This window comes from Clytia hemisphaerica, unplaced genomic scaffold, assembly GCF_902728285.1.
Source record: "Clytia hemisphaerica strain Z4C2 unplaced genomic scaffold, Clytia hemisphaerica genome assembly, whole genome shotgun sequence".
In the NCBI taxonomy this organism is placed as follows: domain Eukaryota; kingdom Metazoa; phylum Cnidaria; class Hydrozoa; order Leptothecata; family Clytiidae; genus Clytia; species Clytia hemisphaerica.
In genome coordinates, this window is record NW_027103599.1 from 343,528 (window position 1) to 371,190 (window position 27,663).

Genomic DNA, 27,663 nt, shown 5'->3' on the forward strand with positions numbered 1-27,663 from the left:
TTATACATCTCTGTCTCACAGCCCCGGTGGAACTTTTTCCTCAGTGGGAATAAAAATTCCTATTAAAATCTCAATGAGGATAGAAATTATATTGTTTCAAGGTTAAAAAATCCAGTGGGGATGGTTTTGAGTGCAATTTTTAAACAATGGATCTTGAATGGGGATGAAATCAAAGTCAAATTCCAACTTGGGCTGAAATTCCAGGGTATTTTCCAAACGGGGGCAAAATTGTTGCCAAATTTTCCAGTGGGACTGGGGTCCCAGCGGGTCTGTGACACAGGGTTGTATTTATATTGAATTGTGAGTAACTAACTTCACCTACCTTGCTTAAGGATTCACTCAGTAATCTTTACGCTAATAATTGTAGTGCGATTTCTTCTTGTGTTTGCTGAATCTTGTGTGCAGAACAATCTTTGCTCTGAATCGATGTCTGTTAGATATTCCATCCTCTCCTATTTATACTTTTTTCAACATGTCTTTTAATCGCGTGCGAAGAGTGATAATGCATTGTGTTGCCTGTCTTTAATCTATCCTGGATAGAACTCCTTCAGATTTTTTGGAATTCTATTTTAAAATCATTGAGACATAAGGGATATCTCTAATAATTCTGACAGGTTTTTGCAGATTCGATATTGTCTTGTTTTTTTTTACGTCATTGATTTTTCGCTTAGGACATTCTTGCACGCGAATTTATTTGGAATCATTATTATTGTCACATGAAATTTGTTGTAATGCCACTTCGAGGTTACATTTACACTGAATGTTGCATCTTATTTTTCGATTACAATACAAAAATGGAGTCAAGAGTCAATACACTATCTGAAAAACTTAAAGCAGTTTGATACTCACATGAAGGTAGTTTTGAGAATCTCGAGTAGTGGAAAGACTCACAAGATGGCTATTCTTTTTGTTTTCAGCGGCCGTAGCATGAAAGTAGACCATCCAGCTACGGTGTGCAAGGTTGTGGGTTTGATTCCCAGCCGGGTCATACCAAAGATTCCCAAAATGGTTCCTGATGCCTCTCTGCTTGATGCTCAGGGAAAGGAGTGTTAGCAAAAGTTGCTTTAAATACTTGCTGAAAAGATGCTGACGTCAGCAAAATCCCAAAATCTTTTGTTCAAAACATCCGATTCATTTGTTTACACCTTTTGGCCAAATTTAATTCGAAAAGTTTGATCTAAGCTACGTCATATCTTCCTTCGTTTTGAGCGTAAAACTCCTACTCTTCGGGATATGCGCACTGTTCTTGCTTTCAGATATTGAATTTCTCTGGATACATTGCATATGCGCAGTGCGGTTTGATGAATTATAGGGAAATGAGGCAGCTGAGAGGGGATGCAAAAATTATAAAATTGTCTAGGGGGTAATTGTCCTAGAGCCGATTGTCTGGGAGATGGTCCTTGACTTAAATTTTACCTTGATTCCATCCTCATTTGAATTTAAATTGAAAAAATTTCAATTCCAAACAGTTTAAAACGATAGGATTTATATGCGAAAGACTAATTCTTGGTAATAAAAGTGTTGTAAAAGAGCGGCAGTTAAATTCTAAATTACACGGTATGCATGATGATTACAAAGAAGCTCTAATAAAGTAAAATGAAATTTAAAGTGCTAATTCAGACAAACAAGGGCTTTTTTTATCTTCAAATACAAAAGTCGATTTTCCTAAGTCCAAAAACTACTGTATTGAGGGTGTAGAAGAGTAGATGCTAGGACTTCCATCATATCTTCCTTTGACCATGTTCAGACGTTACGATTCTGTATGCGTTACTTCTTTTAACTACCCTGAGTATCTTCTCCACTATTTCTCGTCTTAGCTTGGAGTGGTAAAGATATAAAGAACAAATCTTAATTTAATTTTGGAATCATATTGCATTGAACACGACTAACTGAGGTAATATATACGTATATAATATAATACTTATAAGTGAAAAGTAAAGCGATCATCTATTTTATCTTTTGAACATCACGCTCATATGATATAAAAGTTAAATGATTGTGGAACGATCGACCAGTGAAAAATACTGAAGTGGTAACACCATAACAATCTGGTTAACACTAAAACAATGATAATTTTTCCGCTTTTCAGTTTACAACAAGAATTCCAAAAATAAACTCGTAAGAATATAAAAAATAAAGTTTGTGACGAAGCATGTAGCGTAAAACCCCCAGTGGCTGTTTATTTTGGAGGAAACATTATCTCCGAACCGATGGCATCCGTCACCCCAACCTTCGGAGGTTAAAGGTCTTCCCTCCCTTTACGTACAATTTTGTTAAACAAAAATATTTCTACATTTGTAAATTTTCGGTTACTAATCGTACATTCACGTTTGTTCGAACGAGTCTGTTAAATGACGCGCCTTACGCGCCCACGCGCCTTCCATTTATTGACGCGCCCACGCGCCCACGCGCCTTACGCGCCCACGCGCCTTACGCGCCCACGCGCCTTACGCGCCCACGCGCCTTACGCGCCCACGCGCCTTACGCGCCCACGCGCCTTACGCGCCCACGCGCCTTACACGCCCACGCGCCTCACGCGCCCACACGCCCTACGCGTCCTACGCGCCTGAAATTTCGACGCGCCTTTAAGTTTTGACGCACCTTCTTAGAGGATTTTTTCATCTGCAAGTTGCGAGTTGCGAGTTACGAGTTGCATTTAGAACCACGAGTTACGAGTTACTTTTCACGAGTTACGAGTTACGAGTTGCATTTTAACACACAAAATTCGCGAGTTGCAAATTGAAAGTGCGAGTTGCAAAACAAAAAACGACTTGGAAGTGCTCTAAATTTGGTTGGAAGGGTAGAGTTTTAGGACCTAGGATCTGAAGATCCAAAATTGAAATGGCCCAAAATCGACTTTCTCGCAAGAACTCCAAATTCGAAAAACGAGAAAACAAGCTAAATTCCCAATAAATTTTGACCATGATTGTAGAACAGCCCATTTGAAAGCTATTGAAGCTTGAATAGGGTGTCAATTTCTATCCTTTTGTTTTATCAGCATCAAATTTATAAGTGACAAAACCTTTGCCGGAGTTGTTCAAAGAAGCTTTATATATGACCATCAGATCATTATTTCATTAAAATAAGTGATTTTATCAAAATAAGGACAATGGAATATTTAATTAGAACTGTATCTCTAAAACTGCCTTTCCCAGTGTTTGCTTTTTGAAAATATTTATCTATTTATATCAAAGGCACCTCATTCGGTACAATTAAAATATTTGGTTTAATAAAGCTTGCAGGTATCACACTTAAGGCCCTTTAAGTAGCTTGTCAATAATTTCATCAAAAAGTGTCACTTTGTCAAGAAAATGAAAGGTAATGTCCACGTTATTAAAAGCAACATTAAAAAATGTTTCTCCTGGAAGACGCACGCGCATTTCCTTTCAAAACTTAAAGTTATTTAATGCTCTGTTCATACAAAAATGAGCGAAAAGATGTATGATTTGAGTGGTTACACAACTTTAGTCACAAAAAGTAAACAGTTTGGCTGGGTTTTCCATGCTTTGCTTTGGGTTTTAAGCTTCTTTTGTCATATTATTATTTAAGGATAACAGGCTCAGACTTTTTTTTAATTTGCAACTTGCATTTTAAATTTGCAACTCGCACTTTTAGATTTGCAACTCACACTTTTAATTTGCAACTCGCACTTTCAATTTGCAACTGGCGAATTTTCTTTGTTAAAATGCATCTCGTAACTCGCAACTCGCGATTTTATTTTGTTAAAATGCAACTCGTAACTCGTAACTCGTGAAAAGTAACTCGTAACAACTCGTGGTTCTAAATGCAACTCGTAACTCGTAACTCGCAACTCACAAAAATCCTCTAAGAAGGTGCGTCAACACTTAAAGGCGCGTCGAAATTTCAGGCGCGTAGGACGCGTAGGGCGCGTGGGCGCGTAAGGCGCGTGGGCGCGTAAGGCGCGTGGGCGCGTAAGGCGCGTGGGCGCGTGGGCGCGTAAGGCGCGTCATTTAACAGACTCTGTTCGAACCACTTCTTCACAGATTTCGTTGTCTTTGTTTCTTATCGAACGTCCCGTAGAAATTTGATCGTCTCGGTTTACACATATAAGAAAAAATTAGGAAAGAAGAGTTTAAAAAAAAAGGTTAACTTAACTAATCTCAGTTAGCGCTCTTCTACAAATGCGAGGATTATCAGAATCGAAAGGTACCATTTTAAATATATTTTCAACGCATGCGCGCAGCTTGTCCCAAACACACTTTATAGTTTTTATTATCAAATACATCAATACAAAAAATACTTTACTTTCCACAATCATTATTTTAACTTATAAAAATCACTTATTTTTCTTGCTTTTGTCCGCTCACATCTTACTTATAATATAAATATAACTCATCGTATAATATAAGAAATACTCTTTTATCCTCTTCTGTTCTTTCTTAATTAAAATAATCCTTTTTTGTTTATAATTTTTTATAAAACTCCAAGTGCAAACCTCTTCCTTTAATGTTATAATGGTCTTAGCTGGTTGTTGTCTCTCTTCTTCATTTATCATTAAGATAAATAACATACTCAGTATCTAATAACCTCTTTCCCTCATAGTCTTTTTAATAATCTCTTTTCACATGTCGTTCAGTAGGCTGGAGACAGAACTTCGTCATTAACCTAAATCCATAATGGGCAAAGACTTTCCTAACTGAAAGTGACGCCCCCAAAATAACATAACATATGCGCGCAGCTTGTCCCAATCTGCGTGCGTAAGATATATAAAGCAGCATAAGGCGCTAGCCTGCGAAACCGTTGAGAAACTCGTTTCTCGTCTTTCTTCGCTCGCCGAGAAACACGCAGAGGTTGAGTTTTCAAAGAATATATCAAACCTCTGAAGACCAATAATGGAAATTTTATCGCGCATGTGTCAATCTAATCACTGTAGAAAGACCCAGAAACCCCCAAGTGTAATTGAAATGAGTTTCTTTAAAAAGAAATCTTTTACATGATCCCCAAATGTATAACAGTAATTACAGTAACTTTTAATTATTGAAATGTCACCTTTAATTGTTATGATTCTCTATCACTGACTCTTTTTAAAAAGCATTGATGACATTTCTGAGTTGTGTGTTCAACATAACAACGACGGGAGTAAAATCTAGAAATATCAACTTTGAACCTCATCGACCTCATCCAAGATCTTGGATCATGGTTACTTTTCTCTGCGTTGATTGCGCGCTGAATAGAATCTGGATTGGTCGGCACAAGTCATTATATGATGATATCGACCTGTGCTTTTCACGGTATCTTTTAAGGTACGTGTACACCTTTTTTCCGATTTTTTGTCAAAAAAAATTTTTTTCGGTCAAAGTGGAAGCAAAGTTACTGGATTTCATTTTGGTAAAATCACGATCTTAAAATCTTTTTTTGATCCAGAGTTATAACCATTTAAATTTCAAAACAAAGTTCGTCTTATGATGGACTATTTACTCAAATAATTGTCTCTTTCGGAAACAACAAAGACAAAAGAGAGAATTCAGCTGATGTTTATTCTCACCTCTATTGAATAGTAATATTTTTGACACATTTCACTGATTACTCAAATAAACAGCAATTATCTGGTTAAAAATTTCAAATTGATGTAGAAAAAAATGAAATTTTACCACACCATACTACTTTTAACGAAGTTAAAGTCACCCATAGCATTTAGATATCGACTTCATTCTTTTTTTATGAGATTCCCAAAAGATCAAACTTAAAAAGTGTCTTAGGATTTTATTTCTAACCGAGTTGTTTTTCCTCAATTTACAGATAACTGAAAAAATCACATTTAAATTTACTTTTTTATCGATATTTTTACATAATTAATTTCGCTTAGCGAAAGTATTACGATAGCCTTCCGTGTATGTACCTCTGTATAGATGGCGAGACATTTTTTGGGGCGCAAATTATGGCGTGGGCGTTTGGCTGCGGGCGTACTACGGGCAATATTCTGAAGGTGGACTCACTCACAAAGATAAAAAGTGATAAAAACAGGGCTTTTCTTAATAAATAAAATACGCTAGGCGAAGTAACCAAGTTTTTGTAAACATTCATGTATCGTGAGAACTTTTTAAATGGCTGCTTGATTATTATTGCACATGCTTTTGTGCTTTTGAAACTTGCTGCTGCTGTATAAATTTTAATCATGTTTTCTGGTCCTTTGTAGAGTGTTTAAAGAGGTTTAATATTTGTTTACTACTAAGTATTTTATGTTTGTGTAGTTAGTGAATGCACCAACAAATTGATCATGCTCAGTAAGTAGGAGTTAATTTTCCACAACAAACAACAACATTATTAACCCTCTCTTCTCTTCTTCTCCAAAACTACAAACAGCACAGGTATGATCTTTTTCCTTTTTTCACCAGATAGTTATGTGTTAATAGTGAAACCAGTCAGTTTTAGCAAGTACCGTGAAGTCGGGTAACTTGCATCAGTGGAGGCTAACTTATTGCATAGGCATCAAATGACTGACCCATCATCAAAGCAGCAAAATTTCAAAACAAATGAACTCCACTTGCAGCTCTAGCCTACCATTTTTGTTTTGATTTAACTTTGTATTTTAATGACCAAACGGGTCATTCATTTGAAGGCTATGCATGTTAGCCTCCACTGATGCAAGTTGTTTGTTACCCGATCTCACAGTATTTCTTAGAAATCATGTCAATTGTGAATTGAAATTCAGCAATCATTTTTGTATAATCGAAACAACCCTGCCTAGACACTGCCGTACAGTGTCATTGTACCGTGATTTACGGTGGGTAAGGTGGGGTGTACAGTAGATTTCAAATTAACCTATTTTCACCGCCGTACAAAGGACATTTAGATCCAGCCCCACCGTACACCACTGCACAATGTACAACGGTCCCTCGTTAATGATGACAGTTTTTTATCCGATGAAGTTTGATTGGTGTTCGATGAGTTTTGTTAGTAAAAGTTCCAGCTTCCCAATGGGATGATAGATATTGGCTCGCTCTTTAAGCTTTAGTGTGGGCGTCTGCTATTAAGCCGTCGAAATGTAAAAAGAATGGGCAACAAGGTAATAAATCAAACTAATCAAGCTTCAATCAAACTAATCAAGCTTCAATCAAACTTCACCGATCTTGATACACCTCTTGCTAATTAGGATTTTCACTTTGAATCATGGTACCGTTGTTTGTATAAGATTCCCATTTCCGCACCAAGATTCTTGTCTGCTTGTTACTTTTCTGGAATCTTTCCCCTACAGTATATATTTTTCACGGGATGAACGGCAAGAGATTGGGGTGGGTTTGTTTAAAGCAGTTATAAAGGAGTCAAAGGTTAATCTCAAGGAGTATTAAAGTTGGCTAGTTTTTACCCTGCAATTTTCTAGTCCAGAAGCTGGAGTTCAACTACTCCACTGCTTTTTGCCTTTAATGGGCTCTTCCAGAAAATGTCTGTACATGGGGGTGGAGGATATAGTGTCTGGAGGGGGGGGGGGGGTAGTGAAAAATCTACAAAATTTGCCCTGTCCTGGGGGGGGGGGGTAAACTTGCTCTCAATGGGATCAACTGATGCTTGTCCGGGGCGGGGGGGGTTAGACCTGCTGTCCGGGGGATCAAAAGTCACAATGTCCAGGGGGGGGGTTTCCAAAAAATGTTATATCCTTTACCCCCCCCATATTCAATTTCTTTCTGGAAAAGTCCAATGATCTTGATGGTGGTGGGCCATCATTCATATCAGAAAGCGAAGATAGTATACAACAGATTTTTCTGACTAGCCATTTTTCTCAATTTTAGATAAATTCTACTGTTTATAGAGAGAAGTAGATATAAACTTTGCGCAAGTGAAAGAGGTCTTTATCACAAGTTCCTTCAAAGCACAAAATGAGGGTTCTGGCATCAAATAATGAAAAGTTCATTTTTTCTTCTTCATTTTCAAAAAAATTTAAAATTATTTTTTCTCAAAGTATATTGCAGTTCTCTGAATTATTCTGAATTGAAATTGTTTACGCTTTATAGAGTGGAATTCTTTAGTCACATTTTTAAGGAATCTTTTTTTTAATGGATTGAGATTTTTCATTAAAAAAACATGGTATCTATGACCTGTATGTACAATACATTGTGTATATTTTGTGTAACGCTTCATTCAAAATGCATAATGCTGCAGGAGTCACGTTTCACGCATCTTCGTCGTTGATGTTCAAGTATTATGCGAAATTTTCGACTTTAAGTCGTCTTGTTTAGGATTTAAATAGTTAAAGTCAATTCCAAAAAAAATCCCAAGACAATTTTTTAGTTCAATCTATTGGGAACATAGTATCGAAATTATTTTTTCAAAATTCAAAAGCTATGGGTGACTTTAACTTCTTTGAAGTAGGTAAGGTTAAAATTTTTAAGATTTTAATTATATCCTGCCCAGTTTTTTAAATTCAGCTGAAACTTTTACCATTAGAAAGAGAATATTATTGGCTTTCAGAAAATATATACTCTTGATATATAAAAATTTGTTGTTCTAAAGATATGATCAATCAGAAGCAGCCACCGACCTAAAATTTGCAAATATCTGTTCTGATTTGCCAGCTGGAAGGATTTCCACGAAATTAAGAACAGTTCCTCGTTTTCCAGGCGAGAAATTTTTACTTCAGAACAGTTATATTTTTCCAGCTAGGAGGTAAAAAAACTTTCAGAACAGATACGAAATTACCAGGCGATTGATTTTACGCGTGTTAACTGTTCTTATCTACCAGGGCTGACAAAATCTTATAAGAACAGATCGCTAAATTCCAGCTTGACATTGAAGGACTTTTAAGAACAGAAACTTAATTTCCAGCTAACAGTTCGAACAGATCCACAATTTCCAGATGTTTTGTAGAACAGATGGAGAATTTTCAGCTGCCACTCCAGGCAACCACATTCAGGACTTTTTTTAAATTCCCTCAGAACAGATAGGAAATTCTTAGACACGTTATTTATAAATATAATATATCAGACTATTTTTTCATAAGAACAGATCATATTTTTCCAGCTGGTCCCAATCTTCAGTAGAACAGATCATATTTTTCCAGCTGGTCCCAATCTTCAGTAGAACAGACCATATTTTTCCAGCTGGTCCCAATCTTCAGTAGAACAGACCACTTTTTTCCAGCAGACTTTTTTCTTTAGTTCGGTAAGAACAGACCGCCATATCCAGCTGGAACGTGCCTTCAGAACAGATATTTTGAAGTCCTCCTTCGGTGGATGCTTTCGATCAATTAAAGAGAATGTGTCAAGAAAGGTGAACACATAACGAGACCGTGTTTCCCGCGCGTTTTATAACCCGATGAACCCGATTTTGCACCCGTGCGAATCCGAAGAATGTAAACAAACTTGCATGCGTGCAAAGTTCATTCACAAAAAATCTAAAACAGGATGACATGACATGACTGAAGGACCTTGATACTCAAATCTGCTGATATTGATGATTCTTCAAGAAAATTTCAGCTCAACAACATGAAGTAATAGACAAGCTTTAATTTGATGCCATATTGTAGAGAGATATCAAGGGAAGATAAGAGCAGCAAAGAGAAGGACACTTATCGTTTAACAAAATCATCATAGAAAATGGTGTTTCAACGCACGGTTTCTAGAGCATTGCAAATTAGGCAACAGACGGTCAGAAAATCATTCATATCTTCGTCATTGTTTTTGAAAAGAAGAGATGAATCAACACAAGCAAATATAGCATCTGAAATTCCAACAAATTGTGAATGCAAGTAAGTCCAATAACTTTATCTTTTCTCTCATCGGCGTCCTAGCCTAGGCATCATCTGTTCCATCTGGATCTGGCTTTGGCAAATAAGATTTTGCGTCAAAGTCACCTATACTTTAGATAGATTTAATTTCTATAGATTAAAATTCAAAGCATTTTCTGGTCGTATTATTCAGGCCGGCCAAAAATGGCCAAATATTCTTTTGACCAAAAAATTGATGCTCAGGCCAAGTTTGTGTCACAAAATTTTGGAATTTTCTCCTTGAAAAGCTGGTCCGAACAAGCCCTGTAAGGTCCCGCAAGCAAAATGAGTGGCCCAAAAAATATTGTGGGTCAGTGTCACAAGTTGTGTGTATTTTAGCTAGAAACAGTTAGATAAAAATGCTAAAAAAACCTTGCTCTCTTTTCTGGACGTATATATAACTAAAAATCAGTAATTGTTTTATTGAGAAAATTGTTGATTGAGCAAACTAAAATTGAAAATTGCTGTTTTTTGGCAATATTCTTAAGTTCAGGGAGAGATTTCAACAACACACTGGGTTCAAGTAAGTTAGGAATCAAGGAGATTTGATGTAGATTTAAAATTGGTAAATAAAAGTAAGCACCATTGAAAAAGTGGGCGGGGTCTTTTGTTGTCTACTGTATATCAAAAAAATTGTTCTTCATTGCTTCTGGCCATTTTCACTGGCTTTCATGGTGCTGAGTGTTGGTTTCTGTGCTACTTTGTAACACTTTTCATTTAATGGCCTTATGGTTTAGCGCTTTTTTAAAAGTTCAATTGAATTTAAAACTGATGTGTGATTGTGTCCGATTTATTATTCAGAGTGACAGGAGAAGGGTCGGAGCCAAACTATGCTAGAACTGATGAAACCGCAGACGAGATAATCATTCATTCTCCAGAACCTTTCGCTACCAAACATGGTGGAATACTGCCAGATGTCAATATTGCATATGAAGCTTGGGGTCAATTGAATAATGAAAAGGATAATGTTATCTTATTGAATCATGGCTTGTCTGCCAGCTCGCATGCTAAAACCAACAGTGTAAGTATTTCGACATTTCAAGGTTTCAATATTTTGAATACTGCTTTTTAACATTGGAAATGGTAGAATATCTATATGCAATTATTTTTCTTTGATTATCTTATATCTCTTCTAGCAATGGCATAGGGCAAATAAAACTATAGATTAATGTGTTCATTTTTATTTATTTCTGCTCTGCTCTACAAGAGAATCCATATTCTTTATCACAGGACTTGTTTTGTAAGAACTTTTCTCTCCTTGTCATGTTTTATTTATTAGTTTATAACTTGTTTGATGTGTGTAATGTCATGCTAGACATATCAATCAGATCATATTTTCTTTTTTAATTGATAATCTTTTTTGAAAGACTATATCACATGTCAACTCACATGTTTCTGAAAGATTCCACGTGATCAGTCAGCAATTTTCTTGTTTGGGTTCTTAAAAACCTGTAAATAATGACTTGCAATTTGATTGAGGTAATAACTTTACATTTCATTTCAGAATCTGTTATCTTTAATGGCACTTGTTAATAAGTGACCCTAAGTCTATAGTAACAATAAAAACAGATCATTTTATTGAAAGAATTTTGAAGAGCTAGAAATTAAATTATCACGAAAAGACACCATCCAGTACGTTTATGAACAACTCTCTTCAATACATGCAATAGAAAAAGGCCTCGGCCGTTTAGGAAAGTACCATAATCCATCAATGACATTTCATTATAATGGTAATGATTTTATAAGAGTTCTGATCAATGTCGATTTACAAACGAAATGATACAGTAGAGCATCACCTTATTGTCGGTCCACTTTTACAAGATGGATGTATAGCCCAAAAATAATCTTCTATTTGGATTTTTAATTAAAAAAATTGTGATCGGTGTTAAAGGAATATTTTGAAGTCTCTTATACTATCATTTTCAACCAACGCTAAAAAGTTAAAAAGAAATGTTACAATTTTCTAAAACATCTTGTACTGTATAATAATATATTGTAACTTTGACAGTACATGCATTTACAGAAATAGTTTCAGACTACATCTTTTTCCTTAGAACAACCCAATCTCAGCAAATGGCTGGTGGGAGAAATTTATTGGACCCGGACTTTCAATCGATACCAATAAATTCTACGTCATTTGTGTCAACCATTTAGGAAGTTGTTTTGGGACATCGTAAGTGAACTAGTCAATCACCTGTATTTCGACCCCATCTTTAACACAATTTAACACGTTTAAAACATTGGACCTGTTATGACCAAAGTTTATGAATCTGACTGCAACTTCTTTTTTATTGTTGCGTGAGTACAGCCGGTTCATACATGTTTTTTTTATAAGAACGAACTATATAACACAAGGCTTCGATGACCAAAATGTTAAGAACATGTTAAGAACATTTTAAGGCTTTGCGGACTCTTAAAACATCAGATTTCTTTGGAAAATGGCCAAAAATGTTCGGAAGAATATCCGAAGGCTTCAAAAAATTTTGATGTTCTTGTAAAAAAACGTGTATGTACACATCTTTTTTCAAATTTAATTAATATTATGATCTTTGAATATCGTAATTATATATATTGATTACCAAAATGTATTGGGACTCTCTTCGCAACAATTTTTTACTTTTTAATGTATTTTTGCATAGGATCCACCCCCCCAGCGATTTGGGGGTACCTAAAAAAAAAGTGTTAAAAAAGCCAGGTACCTGGAAATATTCTTAAATTTAGGGGGTACCTGATATATTTGGGGGTACGTTTTTGTATGAAGTCATCACCCTTGAATTCTTTGAAACCCTTGAAAAGTCAATATTATTTTGGGGACCCTTGAAATGCTAGATTTATACCCATGAAACCCTTGAAATGCCAAATTATGTGGCCATTTTCAGCCATTTAACTTTCAGAAATACAAAATTCTTCCCATTGCGTGGGATACAAACATCACAGTGACTTAAAAATGAGAAAACATACCTTTGGAACCCCTGAGACTCAAGGGGATATTCCACGCTCATTCTTAGGGGGTTTACCTTTTAACCCGTTAAGTGCCACTGGAATTATATGAGATTGGCAGGTCTGGGTGATAGAATGGGTGGTTGTAAAATTATCAATTATCAGCCAATTTAAGGGCCCTCCTTTACACAAAAATTGAAAATTCAACCTTTCTCCTTTTGTTGACAGATTTCCTTGAAATCTTTGAAAACTAGCAAAGATCAACTATAAACCCTAGAAACCCTTGAAAGTTGTGGTATACAAAAATCTCTTAAAACCCTGGAAAATTATAGTCAAAAATGACACCCTTGAATTTGTTGAAAAAGAAGTGCTGGCCGCCGGGTAACTCAAAGTTGGGGGGGGGGTTACTTTAGAATTCTAAAAATTTTGGGGGTACCAAAATGATTGGGGGTACCTAAATTTTTTTGGGGGTACCTGAACCCTGGAGGACCCTATGTTTTGAGAATTCTGAAATGTTTTTTCTGCAAAACGCTCCAGATTTGTTAGCCTGTCAGAATAAGAGGGCAGCTTTTCGTTAGACCTGGTGTTACCCATCCAATAAGATTCGTAAAAAGATTTACAAAAGAATCATTGTTCTTTATCGCCATGTTTCAGGGCTAGTGAAATCAAATTATAGTTTGTAAAACGCTTTGATTAAGCTGAAAATTTTTCACCTCGTTTTATTTTAGGGGTCCATCCACAATTAATACCACCAGTGGCAAGGTAAGACCCCTGAATGATGTGCAAATCTGTGATCCCTTTAACTACAGTACATACTTTAATCGGATTAACTTTCGCGAGATTAAGTTTCGCTATTTCGCGAATTTTTGCCATTTTCGCGAAATTAAAACTCGCGAAAACGTGTGAGATTCCTGACTCGCGAAATTAAATCCACCACAAAATTTTTTAAATCGCATATTCGGCGGAGAAACCAGTCCAAAGTCACCATTTTTGGCAAAAAAAGGCTTTTTTTCAGCTGTTTCCAGGCTTATTCGCGAAATTAAATCCACGCGAAGTTTTTCAAAACCCTGACTCGCGAAATTAAATCCAGAAAATTTCGCAATATTTTTCGCTCGCGAAATTTAATCTCGCAAAATTTAATCTCGCAAAATTTAATCTCGTGAAATTTAATCCGATTAAAGTAGTCCTCATATACAGGAGAAAAATAAAGGGTCAAATCTCTTCCCCGTCTCTCGCGTCTACAACTAACGGAAAAAAAATAATAACATCGGTGTTGCCTTTCATTATATTTTTTTAAACGTCTCTTTTATAAGAACAAACTATATAAGAACTTATTAGAAGGCTTCATGCAGCTTCGCGGACTCTAAAGCACTCAATTTCTTAAAAAAATGGACAAAAAATACTCACAAAATGGTGAAAATAAGAACACATTAAAAACAGAGCTTGAAACGCGTAAAAGTTAAGAACACCCGAAGACTTCAAAATTTTTGAATGTTCTTATGAAAAAATACGCATATTTTATACAGTAAAACCTCTAATTAACGGACACTCTAAAAAGCGGACACCTCTGATTAGCGGACAATTTCATTTTCCCCGGCCGTTTCCTAGTCAAATCCTCATAAAAAAGTTTCTAAAAGGCGGACACTCAATTAGCGGACCCTCTGATAAGCGGACAGATTTTTTTCGCACGAAATGGCCAAAACCCCTATTTTAGCCCTCCAATTAGCGATCATTGAATATCAAACGGGTCACAGACGTCCAAAAATCGAAAAAAAAAATTTTAAATATTTTTATTTCAAGCACTTGTTAGTCTTATTATTAAAATTATTTCTACAAATTTCCAGTTTTCCCTTGACCCATTCAACGAATTTAGGTGGACCAAAGAAATCATAAATCACTGGTACTTCAAGTCCGTACCCACCACCTCGATTTAACCTCTTGCCAGTCACTCGATGTCTGATTCCAGTGTTTAATACTTAAAAAAAAAGGATAAGTACTTTAGACCCCAATTTTATATTTTCGACACCCTGGGATGGCCTAATTTCAAAATTGGAGCTCCGGGATCAAAAGTTTCTAAAGGCGGACACTTCTAATTAGCGGACACTAACCCCTTTCGCCGACGGTGTCCGCTAATTAGAGGTTCCACTGTATTTTATATTAATCAGAAAATTGAAAATTAAAAGAAATGCCAGCGTTTTCTGCTTTAACAATCTAATTATCGCTCTACATAACAGATTTTTAAAGCTATTTCCCACCCGATATTTTTTTCTTTCCTTCGTTTAGCATTTCGGATCAGATTTCCCGATCGTCACAATAGAAGATATGGTTCGAGTTCAGTTTAGATTACTTGATATATTTGGAATCGAAAAGGTAATTTATATTTTACAAATCATTTCTTCTCAAAGAATTTCTCAAAATTCAGTGTAAAATGGTATTTCCCATCCGTCACTTTAGGAAAGTAAAAACTGACTGTCCTTTCTTTATAAAATTGTGCTGGTTATAAAAATGTCCAAAGAAAGTATTAGCACAAATTTCTGAACTATGATAACGCACTAACTGACGAATGCTTGAAAGAGCAGGAAACTTTTAAGTATTAGGAAAAAAAATTTCTTCTTTCATTTCTGAACTATGATAACGCTCTACCAGGGTATAGAGCACTCTTTAAAATTTAAATTCAGTCATACAATAAAATTATATATCTATATTTTTTTAGGTTCACGCATCAGTGGGTGCTTCCCTCGGTGGAAAATCATCACTTTTGAGTCCAGCACTTTTTCCTGATCGTATTAACAGGTATTCCAACTGTGGTTTTTATTCTCAACCTAGTGTCATCAATTAATTGAAATTAGTTTGATACATCCGAAAACAGGCTCAGGGATGCTTAGGTCGAATTTTTTTAATAAGGCTGAAAAAATGGTTGAGGGATGCTTATATCCAAAGAAAAAAATTAGGGAAATACTGAAAAGCCTTAAAATTCCAGCCAAAAAAAGTCAAAATCAAGAAAAAACATTTTTCGTAGGCCCAAGTAATGCTTGCCATATGCTTGCTTAATTTCCCCCATATCTGAGCCTAGATATGCTTACAAGTGCAATGCTTATAAAAAAACATGTATCATATCGTCACTATTGGGTACAACTGAAGAGTGTAAATGCCAAATTGCGTGTTTAATGAATTCTTAATAGTTACCTTATCCCATATTTGGAAGCTCTTACCTCCTTTCTTTCCATAATTATTAAATTGAGGCTTAAAAGCGTTCCGTTATATGAATCAATTTTGTGTATTTTTCAGAATGGTCAGTATCTCGGCAGCCGCTGCATCGCCGCCATCTTCAATAGCGTTCCGTTATTTACAACGTGTCGCATTAATGAACGATCCCAAATGGAATAACGGACACTATTATGATGGATTGTTCCCGACTGATGGTACAAGACTAGCAAGGTTTGTCTTTCTAACATTATCGGGTAACGACTGTTCAATTGAAGTTTTATAGTGTTTACACGCTTGTAAATAGCTGCCCCCCCTTGACACCCGACCTCGCGGCATTCTCATAATGTAATTCATATAAAAAGAATACATTCTCTAAAGTTATATACTTTTCCCCAGAAGGTTATATATATTCTCATGCGAGACCTGATTGTTTTACGGGCCCGAACGACCCTGCAATTCTAAAAATCGAAATAAAAATAAAATTGATTTTGGTAGTATATTTTTATTTTCATTGCTTTACATACTGCCAAATTTTTAAGATTTTGGTAGTTTTTCCAAGGTTTTGAGAATTTTATGTTCAATTTTTCATTTTATTCACGAATTCGACCTTTTTGTGTCTTTTTATATCTATTTCGCATTTTTTGTTAAGAAGTAGTAGTTTTTGCTGCCTTTTCAGGAGATTTTATTGGTGAAATTCTTCTTTTGTTTTTATTCTTTTTGCCGACCGACCGACCCTCTTTTTTGGGTAGCTTGGCCCGTAAAAAAACAAATTAAATTGGCTTCATACAACATATAATACTTTTCCCCAGAAAAATTGCAACATTAACATACAGAAGTGGTCCAGAATGGGAGAAGCGATTCAAAACAGAGAAGATCAATCACCCTGATGCTGTGCTACCTCGCTATCACGAACCTGAATTTCTTATTGAAGATTATATTCGACACCAGGTGAGCATGTTAAACTTGTTTCGAACGCGTTCCTTGTAATACAATTCCAAGGGGAATGGGGGTAATCTAAAAAAAATTGATATGAAGAAAAATTCTCATGACTTCTGAGATAGCTTTTAGTCAATAATTTCGTTTTTCCTTTAAACGAAATATATTTAGTACTTTGAGAATCGAATACTTTAATGGGATAAATTTATGCGGGAAATAAATTTCGCGGATTTTGGCGTCATCCGCGAAATTAAGTCCCAATGGAGATTTTGATTATCCGCGAAATATTATCAAACAAAACTAAAAAAATGTCAAATAAATACTTTTTGAATGTTTACTGGCATCACAGAGGCGCTAATCATGCGTATTTCAACAACCAAATTGCATGATTCGACAGTAAAAGGCACAAAATCGTGAAAATATTTAACCCAATAGTGCCATTCGCGATAATTAAGTCCCCTTGAAAACTTAGAATCTTGCGGATGTGCTCAACCGCAAAATTTTATCTACGCGAAAATTAATCCTATTAATGTAGTGATTTTGATGCTAGATCAAATGTCCATCAATGTGGTGTGAAGCAGAAAGTTTCTTGCCAGAGCATGAAGCTCGAAGACAACCAAAAGTAACCAAAAGTAAGTATGGTTCGAAGGTTTTATAAATTGTTTTGGTATTATACTTCTCATTTTAGGGTGAAACCTTCATGGCGAAAACAAAGTTCGACCCAAACAGTTTGATTTATTTATCAAAGGTATATTTTTAGTATCATTGGGCTATAATATTGAAGAATAAGTTTATCCCCATGTTGAGGAGGTCATCTTTTCCGTCCAGGGGCGGGGGTGCCTCAAAAACTTGCCAAAAACTCAGATGGTGTCTCATAATTTGAAACATAGTTTCCTAGGTGGTTCAAACCCCCCTATATAATCAAACCCCCTAAAGGCCAACTCCCCTATATAAATTTCTCAGACCCTCCCCTTAATAACAGAGGTCGTGAACCCTGAGATCAGATTTTTGACTGAGAATGACACTGAAAATGATAAATTTATTTGGTAAACAATTTTGAAACCCGGGGGGGGGTACCCTATATAACCATACCCCCAAAAGGCCAAAGCCCCCTAATAATTGAGACTTTTTCAACCCCCCCCTTACAGGGTTGTCTGAGAAATTGAAGACCCCCCCCCCTAAACATATGGGGGGATGAAACTATGCTGAAAGTCATTACGAAATTGTTTCTTGATCTTGTTCACTAGGCTGCTGATTTGTTTGACATGTCGAATGGTTTTCAAAATTTGGAAGAAAGTTTTGCAAGAATCAAATGCCCTTCCCTTGTACGTGTCATGACATTTTTCAATGAGCAAAATTTCCATTCTAAAAATATTCAAATTATGAGTTTTCCCGTATTTATTCACGCCTTACTAAGTTACTGATCGGCATCCCAAAAGACGAAAAGAATACTCAAATCTCTCTGGTTCAAATTTCTATTATTCAGATCTTTCTGTAATTCGAATTAAAATAATGGTCCTCTTAGCTGGAAAGTGGTTTTAATATTTCTCTGTATAGTTCGAATCTTTCTCTAATTCGAATAAGATTTTTGGTCCCCTGAAGATCGAATTAGGTATCATAGTCAACTGTTAGCTTCAATTTAACATGCGACCGTGGCATATTAAATCAATTGAATTTTCTTTTTCAGATAATGGGAGCAACTTCAGACATACTATATCCAATAACCAAACAAAAAGAAATGGCTGACCTCATAGAAAAAGGAGGTAAGAACTGTCATAACAACTAAGCCAAATCTAGGAAATTCGGGGAAAATCTTTTTTTTTTGAATATCCCATACCCCATTGTGTTATTTGATCTGATTTGGCTTGTAGAATAAACCCGAAATCGTCCACGATCAGTAGCGTCGGCTGATTTTTTCGGGGGTCGCTGGAATACAAAGGGTGCAAAAAGACGCCTCTGATTACTAATTTCGGCACTCCTTTGCTCTTTTACACTTTAGATATGGTAGTTTTTGGCCTAAAAGAGAGAAAATACCCCAAAGTTTTCGTATAATCTTTTCAAAGATATTTATGCTTCATAGGGAGGCGCCATAATCGAAATCTTTTAAAATTGCCTACCCACTTTGCCCGGATTTTAGTCGACCCACCACGCTAATGTCCACAATGAAAATCTACAGTATTATGGCTTCATTATGAATTTTTTTCGTTGCTTCAAAACGTATCAATTTTCTGTGATCTTTCTCATCAGGTAATAAAGATGTATTATATTATGCGGATGAAGGGTACTTTGGACACGATACTTTCTTGCTAGATGTCGAGGGTATGGGAATCAAAATGAAGGTGAGCACAATTTAAGTAACAGCAATCCCGCCCACGAAAAAACAAAAGGTTACATCTGTACCTTAAAGGTCTCAACAGAAAATGATTATCTCACAGACTCGGTGGAATTTTTTCAGCCAGTGGGGCTAAAAATAACGAACTGAAGCTCGATGGGAATTGATACTCCTATATTTTTTTGGCTGGGGATTTAAATTCCATTGTTTTCAAGTCAGAAAATCCAGGGGGGATTGGAAAAATGCCTAATATTTTGCAGTGAGGATTGGTTATTTCCATCGGGGACAAAAATGGAAGTATAGTTCCACTGATGAGGGACGATATTTTGCCAATTTTTCCGGTGGGAAGGGTTCCCAGTGGGTCTGCGAGAAAGCTGTGTTCTACAGTATGTGTGTTACTAATTTTTTCTCACTCTCGCCAAACTTTAAACTACACACTCAAATTAGAAGTTCAGCATAAAAAGTCAAAGAATCTTACCATTCGAGAGAAATTTATAACCAAAAGAATATAAGCTGAGCTTCATCTTTACGTGTTTTATCATCTGTTTTATAGGAATTTTTAGAAGCCTGATCACTACACCAAAAAACCTGCTAAAAACTCACACACAACAAAACAAGATGTAAACAAAACAAGATGTAAATAAAAGAATGATGGCATCATTGTTTGTAAATAATGTACACAAAGATGTTTATGATAGACGCACCCAATCACAATTTCTAAAAAAATATTCACCGCAACTCAATCTACAATACAACAACGCACTCAGGGTTTGATAATTTTTTTAAATTTTTTAATCTTTAACGTATGGTTCTCTTACCAAAACTTTTTACCCGTCATGCACTTTTATATGTGATAATTCATGCACCAAAGGGGAAGGGGTAAAGAATAGGGTTCGAAATATTATTTTGTACCTTTTGTAGATAGTACCTCTTAAGATTTACATTTTCTTGTAAAGATTTCTAGTGTCTACAGTTCTTTAATTAAGTTGAATGAGTGATGGACTCCTTCGGCTTACAGGGAAATCATAAATAAATGCCTAGTAAATGTTGCTATCAAAATATTTTTGCGTTCGGTTCGGTTTAAAAGATGACTTATCTTACCCCCAAGATCTACTTATGCATGGCTTTAAAAATTCAAACAAAGGGGTCTTCAAAACTATGTCTCAAGTCAGTCAGTATGATTCTTATGTTCTAATTCAAAGAACATTCAAACTTAGAAACAATAATAGAATTTTATAAATTTGTATATTTTTATATTACATTTTCAAAAAATGATGAAAAATTGATATAACAATTTAATAAAAATAAAAGAAACATTTTGTTACTTAACTGCTACTAATTAGATTAGATACAAAATTGGGTGAAAAATTCTTTCAGAATTCTGAAGTTATTCGATGATATCATTGATAAAAAAATAAAAAAATTCTGTTATTTAACATTTGAAAGTCGATCTTACTACCCATTTTTAATACCAAAGTAAGGTGTATTTCTAGTCAATGCCGCCCTATTACCCAGCTGACAAATAACGTTGTTTTAAAGGGCTATCTAATGTTAACAACGTCCTTATAAAATTAAATGAACGTTGAAATGACGCCAATGCCGCCCTAATAACACTACCCGTCCATCATGCATCGATACCAACCACTCAGTTTGATTATTGAAAATTATACGAATTTTAAAGTCAAATCAATACAATTTACTTTTTCTTTCGCTTGAATTTACTGAAACGTCCTTTCTTTTTGTCACCGCCCTCGCCGCCCTCTCCTCCACCCTCTTCGTCATCATCATCACCGCCCAAGTTGACGTAACCTTCATCTTCACTACCACTCTCATCATCAGCCAGATCTTCAAGGATTTTCAAATTCTCTCGTAATTGGTCCATTAACATTTCGTAATAACTAAAAAGTGATACATGGAAAAAAGTGGAAAGTAGCTGAGATGAATTAAATATGCATTTATTTGAACCATCCCTAGTCTTGAGTAAACGGTTCTTGACAGGAGATTTATCAGGCCCGGCGAAAGTGGGAAGACTGGGGAGTCTCCAGCCTCCTCACTTTTGCGTAAATGAGAAGTTTTTCACAAATTCCTAGTGAACTTTATCTCATTTCGAGCCTTCAGCATTACGGTCGTTCCGCCGGGCCTGTTTATACTCTAATTAGACGATTTCTTCCCATTTTTACAATTTTGAAACATCCTTAGTCTAGAATATATGGTTCTTGACATGACATTTATATTGTAATTCCAATTTTGAACCATCCTTATTTAAATCATTACGCGCTTGATAGGCAAGATGTAACCCTATTCCAGACTGATTTGATCAACACAAGAAGCTCCCAAAAGCCTGAATTAGGGGGAAATCACTTATGACGCATACCCGGTGACCCCCTATATTATTTCAGGATCATTATATGTACCCTAGTAAGTTTGTACAAACGGTTTAACCTTTCCACCACGCTGTTTTTTATATTTTCACGCTGTCCCCCCGCAACATTTTTTGACAAAATGGACATGTTCGGTTATTTTGTCATAACTCAAGAACTAGAAATCTTTTGATAAAAAAATAGCTATCCCTGAAAAGCTAATTGAATTCTGCAGCTTTTAGGTTGGGTACCAATCCAAATAAAATACTCCAACTAAAATTTTAGCTCCACATTTACCAAAATATTTTTTTTCATTTTTCGATAATGTCACTTTTTTGGTATTTTTCACTTCATATGCAAAAAAAAGTGGGGGAAGTTTAATTTTTAAAATCTTTATTATCTTATCGTTATATCCTTACTCCTGAAGCCATATACCAAAAATTAGCATCCAAAAAACATTATAGTGCTCACAATGGCTTTCCAAACATCAGTCACTTTTCTCAGAAACCAGTGTTTTTCCGTCCGCCGTCCGCCATTTTGAATCAGTGTTTTTCTTCGAAAAGTGCTGACTCACCACGTGATCATAATATTACATCATTATATATCAACGGAAAACTTAGACTCTCTACTTTCTTTTACTTCTTTTTTGAACGATTACCAAGCAAGCCAATAAAAGATATGGCGTGAGAAAAACGTGTCTATCAAATTGCGTACATGTACGGCATTCGGAATGTATCAAGGACGTATATGTACGGCATTCGGGGTCAAAAGGTTCAGGTAAAATAATAACGCGATAGTTGAATGGTTAACAGAGTGATTACTCTATAGCTGATTGGTTTAAAAAAACTCCATATTTCATTGGTTAAAAAAGCTTTTTTTCGTTATTTGATTGGTTAAAAAAAGATTTTTTCGATATTTGATTTGTTAAAGAAAACTTACTCGATAGCTGATTGGTTAAAAGAAAACTTACTCGATAGCTGATTGGTTAGAAAAGAATTACTCGATATTTGATTGGTTAAAAGAAGACTTACTCGATAGCTGATTGGTGGTCATGTAAAGTGTGATACATGGCCGCGATGCAAGCACATGATTTAACTAAGCCATCCTGATCTTCAAGTTGTTTTGCTAATTCCAATCTATCTTTCTGATATTGTATGGCTTTCTCAAAGTCCATCGTCATTTCATAAATATTTGCCATGTTGTTATAGAGACGTGACATGCCCCAACGGTTGTTCATCTTTTTACAAATATCCAAGGATAAATCGTAACGTTCCAATGCCTCTGATAATTTCCATTGCAACTTTAGTAGAACACCTTTAAAAAAAAGAAGGTTTTCAAATTATGCGATGTACTATCTTAACATAAGGTTGTGGATTTAACGATCAAATTTTCTCTTGTAGATGATAACTGCCATCATAGTATGGTAACCATGGCCCCCGGCGTGCGAATCGAATTGAAGGGGCCAAAAATATTTTCGATTTTTTACCCTTATTTCACCCCTCTTAAACGGTATATATAAGATTTTTAAAGTAAAAAAAAATTACTTTGCAAAATTTTTTTGGGGGGGGGGCATGGTAACAATTCAAAATGAAAACACCGTAGACTTAAAACCGCTTATATATTATTTTCATCTTCAATTATTTTCTTCATTTTCTATTCCACTCACAAATATATTTTCAAAAATCACAAAACTATGATTCAAAGTCTAATAAAAGTTACTCTTTTTATTTTCTTTAGTTTTTTTTGTAACATAACCTAAAGTATACCTAGATTATTGCTACAGAAAAAGAACTTAGCCGAAAATTTGTAGCATACCAATATTGCCATGGGCCATTCTTTGTTGTTCCAAATCTTTCAATTCTTCACCCATATTCAACTGAATCTCATAATTCTCTCGAGCTTTCTCAAAATTCCCTAATTTGAAAAATGCGGTACCTAGTGTCCCGTAAATCATGACCTGCTCTTTTTCTGTTTTCTCGTGTTGCTGGCAATCCCGTAAATGTTTGTTTAGATATTTGACTTTTTTTTTTAGTACATCTTTTGTTTCGGCTTCCGGTAAAAAACGGTATGCTTTTGCATCGTTGTCAACCTTTTCATATACCATTTTGCTGACTTCAGCAATAAGTTTCTTAAAATTAGCCACCATATTTGAAAATTGATTTGTCTTCAATTTCTCTCAATTTAACTTTCACTGTTCTTCTAACTTTTTCAAAATATTTTGTTGTTTTCTACCACACTTGCCTGTTAAATCATTAAAAAATTCTTTTTCTATTGGAAATTGAAATCAGCTACTAGATATTATTCATTTATACAATTATCAATTATCAATTAGAATAATCAGATTCCATTTTCAAACACACACATTCAGTATAAATACAAAAAAAGTTTTAATTAAACTTTAACTCTTATTAGCATAGTGCTATACAGCGTGTCCGCAAAAATCCCGCAAAAAAGGAACAAAATTATTAATGTTTGAAAAAGTTCTCAAAACCTTTGCTTTACAGGACTTTACTCGATCACTGTACAAGTCTTTGTTCATTCTAAAGTTATCCACTTTTAAAAGCCCTTTATATTACTTTTTCCAAAAAAAAATCCATAATCATGTTCTCGTGGGAACAGTGTTTTGTATGAAGGTAAGTTCCAAAAGTGCCAAGAATGACAGATTCACCACATTTTTTTTATTTGGCATTTATGTTTCAAAAATTTTGCCCCAATTGCCAAATTTTTGCCAAAATAATTGGTAACCAGGGCAAAATCGGCATATTTTGAAGTCAATCGAATTGGCTGATGGTATATGATATGGAATAAATCATGGGGATTTTCATTTTTGTGAATCCTGTTCCGTATTTTATCCAACCCGCTGTAAACGAGTTTTTGCATTGATTCTCAGACGTAAAATTATGACTTTTGATTTTCTTTTACTTGCTTTACGCTTAACATTGTGTATACTAGTTTATAAAATTCCAAATATATAAAAATATAAAAATTATTAAAGTGAATTATAATATTATTAATAAAATACGAAGAAAATAAGTTAGTAAAAAAGAGCAAATTTTCAGGGAACTCCTTAAAATTTCTGGTCAAAGAACTGTTATATTACACCCAAATAATTTATTACGCCTGTCATTAATAAGGACTAGCTGGTTTTAGCTGAGACACTAGAAGATGAGTACTTTTATCTATTTCTAAAATTTATAGCTTGATTTCTTCTCAATTTGCTTTTAGGTTTCAGTCAAAATTTAGCCCTATGTTCCTAAAAAAAAAGTCTGTATATTTTATTATAAGAAATTCTTTAGTTGATATTGAGTATCCTTTCGAGTAAACAAAATTGATTGGTATAAGCAATATAATATTTACAATTTTTACAGTGTGTCCCGAAAAAAGCTGACTAATCTTTATGCAAAGTAAAATCCACAAAACGCATTACCTAAATTGGGTTTAAAATAATTGAAATAATATTACAGTTCTCTTTGTAATCAATAGATGTTCCATTCCCAAGATGATCGAATAGCTTTTTGAGATGGAAATGTTAAGTAACAATTTGGCATAAATTAGGAGGGTTTTACTTTATATAAAAAATTTTCCACTTTTTTCGGGACACACTGTATACCCTAATGACAATTTTTCTGTTGAAATCCTCCCCCTACTTGTTGTTCAAAACATAACATATAGGATTGCTAAACTTTCTCATTCTGAGAGAAATATTTTTGGCTCATTTCCGAGATCCTTTCGCTGTTTTTTATGGGCATACCGACAAATTCTTCTTTGACCGCCTATCAAGTGGAAGCTACTTTGGTGCCTACCCAGAACGTTGGTCCTTTTCCTTTGTTATAGTGGCAATGCACCTTTTCGACCTTAGCGCGGTCAAGCGCGTGCTACTTTATTATCAAATTATCCCCCTACCTAAACTCGATCCAATCTTTTTTTTGCACCTTTTTCTATTGTCTATAGACGTGCAAAAAAAAGACTTGGACGGCAATTGGCAGCTACGGTCGAAAAGGTGTATAGGAAAGTTTTCCCGGGAATGAGAAAGCTTACTCATTCTACGGTACCGGATAGAACGTTCGCGTGTTGCTTTGTCTGTCCATTAAACAGGATCTAAGAATCAGCTCTGGTTAAATCGATTTACCGCCATCTTTCCTTTTTTGTTGTCATGTCAAATACATGTCTTGCTCCTCATATGAGCGACAATAATAATCTCTGTAATACTGTCAGCCATATATCTATATTACTTTTAATCCTGGTTTCGACCTTTGTTCGTTTCTTTTAAAATTACTATTTTCCATCCACGAACAATCAATTCTGTCCGAAGCTGTCATCCAACATTCATACCTTATACAGTCCATATAAAGTATTTCATCATTTTCATGCACGATGTATGCATATTGATGCTAACTTGCAAAGCTTATGAATTATTATTGGTCGTTTGCGATAAAATATTTTTCAAGTCATTATCAATACTTTTCAATAATTTATATCCTTTTGTCTTTTTCATAGGTGTTTTTGATCCTTTGTTTTTCTCTAGATATTCTGTAATCGGGTGTTTAGCACCCTCAATCGATGTTTTAAACGAATCGCGTAATTGTTCGAGTTTATTATCCGTTTCGTTTCGATATTCTTGGTATTCGCTTCGAACGGTCGTTAGTTCGCTTTGCATCGATTCCTAAAAATATGAAGAACATAAGGTCAAGGGATAATCAAATTGCTCGAGATCTTTCGCCTGCAAATCTGTCCCACAGACTTTGAAAAGGAGATAGACACAAAAAATTGGAGGTTTTGCTCAGAGCAAAGTTTTGTCATCGTTATTTTTCGAAAAGCTCAACTTATGACTTTTACAGCTTAAAGTCATACTATCCTTAAAATCCTACTAAAAAGATGGATGGCGAGGTTCCGTGGACCTGAAATATATTTTCAACCCATCTGAATGGTTGAAAGTAAACCACGAGATCAAAATGAACCAATCAAAAACCTCCACTGCCTTACCATTTTCTTTTTCATATCTTCAACTTCATCTTCAGTATTTCTGACAGCATCTTCTTTTTCCCTTCGTAAAGTTTTATTCAATGTTTCAGAACGCTCAAATCTTCCATCTAATTCCGCTAAATTTTCATGTAGCTCTTCCATTTGATCTACCATTTTGGCTCCTGCTTCTTCACGTTCCTTTAGTTTCGCTTTCAGACGGGTTATCTCGTTCGACTAAAGGTAGAATGAAAAATACAACTCGATGTATTACACACTTTTTTATAAGAACCACTAAATCCTGGCATTTTTTAATTTTCAGGCTCTATGTTCTTAAGATGTTCTTAATATGCTTAGCTTCTTGACTTAAAATCTGTTAAAATCAGAACTGTATTAGTTATTTCTGAAATCTGAGGCTAAGATTGTTCTTGTTTTGTTCTTTAGGTTTAAGTCGCTTTTCAGCCTCGTGTTCTTATAAAATTGTTCTTATCTATCTACCTTATCGGCCAAAAGTTACCATTTTATTGTTTAGGCATTTGAAAAGAAAATATGATGGTTAAAAGTGGGGAAATAATTTTCTACCTTTTCTTTAATTTCTTGGTCCATGCTTAGAAATTCTGCTTTCATATCATCAAAAGATAAGTCCTGTTGATTTGTGTCTTTTGTAATTGCTGCCATCTTGAATTTCAATCAAATCCACCAATCACAAGAAAGATGATTTTTCAATGGACCAATCAGGAACGAGGGATATTCTGTATAACTAATCAGTACGCACCATTCAATTCAGTCTAAATTTACTGTTCCTTTTTTATTTTGAGTGTTTGATCTACCTGTTAATTTCTCTAGTAATCTACATGGAATGGAAAAAAATTGAAGAGTTTTATGAGTTGGAAAAATCTCCTTTTTTCATTCCCAGCGGGCATCTCCATTCAACCAAAAGGGATTTTTTGAAATACTATGCGTATCCAATAAAAGACACTAATCTTCCTTCTGATTTGAGATGAAATTCTAAAATCGAGTTGCTAATTATGCATCGAGGTACGAGATACGAGAATGAGTGAAGGTAGAAAATCTATCACCATATTTCTCTAACACCCTACCTGGAAGTGCTTGGGATTCAAACACAGTCCATTGCGGTGAAAGTCTCTAATCGAAACCGTCACACTACCTATCGGCAGAATGTTAGTGAGACACAGACTCGATACGAG

The 27,663-nt window shown here is 35.1% G+C and overlaps 3 protein-coding genes across 3 annotated transcripts; 1 reads left to right on the top strand and 2 right to left on the bottom strand.

Moving 5' to 3' along the window:
- Positions 1 to 9,336: 9,336 nt before the first annotated feature.
- Positions 9,337 to 20,083, top strand: LOC136802006 (uncharacterized). Its single transcript, XM_067058706.1, has 13 exons — positions 9,337 to 9,703; positions 10,523 to 10,742; positions 11,776 to 11,894; positions 13,390 to 13,423; positions 14,945 to 15,031; positions 15,375 to 15,454; positions 15,950 to 16,099; positions 16,678 to 16,816; positions 17,493 to 17,552; positions 18,052 to 18,129; positions 18,492 to 18,567; positions 19,052 to 19,143; positions 19,690 to 20,083. The coding sequence occupies exons 1-13, from the start codon at positions 9,552 to 9,554 to the stop codon at positions 19,705 to 19,707; spliced, it is 1,305 nt and encodes a 434-aa protein (XP_066914807.1). The 5' UTR covers positions 9,337 to 9,551; the 3' UTR covers positions 19,708 to 20,083.
- A 689-nt stretch (positions 20,084 to 20,772) lies between these two features.
- On the bottom strand, positions 20,773 to 23,704 carry LOC136802007 (G-protein-signaling modulator 2-like). The gene is made up of 3 exons (XM_067058707.1): positions 23,312 to 23,704; positions 22,528 to 22,810; positions 20,773 to 21,034 (listed from the first exon to the last, which is right to left on the bottom strand). The coding sequence occupies exons 1-3, from the start codon at positions 23,640 to 23,642 to the stop codon at positions 20,833 to 20,835; spliced, it is 816 nt and encodes a 271-aa protein (XP_066914808.1). The 5' UTR covers positions 23,643 to 23,704; the 3' UTR covers positions 20,773 to 20,832.
- A 703-nt stretch (positions 23,705 to 24,407) lies between these two features.
- On the bottom strand, positions 24,408 to 27,450 carry LOC136802008 (paramyosin-like). Its single transcript, XM_067058708.1, has 3 exons — positions 27,038 to 27,450; positions 26,480 to 26,692; positions 24,408 to 26,159 (listed from the first exon to the last, which is right to left on the bottom strand). Exons 1-3 carry the CDS (start codon positions 27,131 to 27,133, stop codon positions 25,902 to 25,904), a joined length of 567 nt encoding a protein of 188 aa, XP_066914809.1. The 5' UTR covers positions 27,134 to 27,450; the 3' UTR covers positions 24,408 to 25,901.
- Between the last annotated feature and the right edge of the window lie 213 nt (positions 27,451 to 27,663).

What these genes read in the sequence shown, in the direction of transcription:
- LOC136802008 (XM_067058708.1), bottom strand. Translation starts at nt 27,133, where the DNA reads ATGGCAGCAATTACAAAAGACACAAATCAACAGGACTTATCTTTTGAT. An exon ending in ACCAAGAAATTAAAGAAAAG is followed by an intron (nt 26,693 to 27,037) that starts GTAGAAAATTAT and finishes TTCTACCTTTAG; the next exon opens with TCGAACGAGATAACCCGTCT. An exon ending in AAGATATGAAAAAGAAAATG is followed by an intron (nt 26,160 to 26,479) that starts GTAAGGCAGTGG and finishes TCATATTTTTAG; the next exon opens with GAATCGATGCAAAGCGAACT.
- LOC136802006 (XM_067058706.1), top strand. Translation starts at nt 9,552, where the DNA reads ATGGTGTTTCAACGCACGGTTTCTAGAGCATTGCAAATTAGGCAACAG. An exon ending in ATATATTTGGAATCGAAAAG is followed by an intron (nt 15,032 to 15,374) that starts GTAATTTATATT and finishes ATATTTTTTTAG; the next exon opens with GTTCACGCATCAGTGGGTGC. An exon ending in AAGATTATATTCGACACCAG is followed by an intron (nt 16,817 to 17,492) that starts GTGAGCATGTTA and finishes TTCTCATTTTAG; the next exon opens with GGTGAAACCTTCATGGCGAA.
- LOC136802007 (XM_067058707.1), bottom strand. Translation starts at nt 23,642, where the DNA reads ATGGTGGCTAATTTTAAGAAACTTATTGCTGAAGTCAGCAAAATGGTA. An exon ending in AATGGCCCATGGCAATATTG is followed by an intron (nt 22,811 to 23,311) that starts GTATGCTACAAA and finishes TTTTTTTTAAAG; the next exon opens with GTGTTCTACTAAAGTTGCAA. An exon ending in GACCACCAATCAGCTATCGA is followed by an intron (nt 21,035 to 22,527) that starts GTAAGTCTTCTT and finishes ATCACTTTTTAG; the next exon opens with TTATTACGAAATGTTAATGG.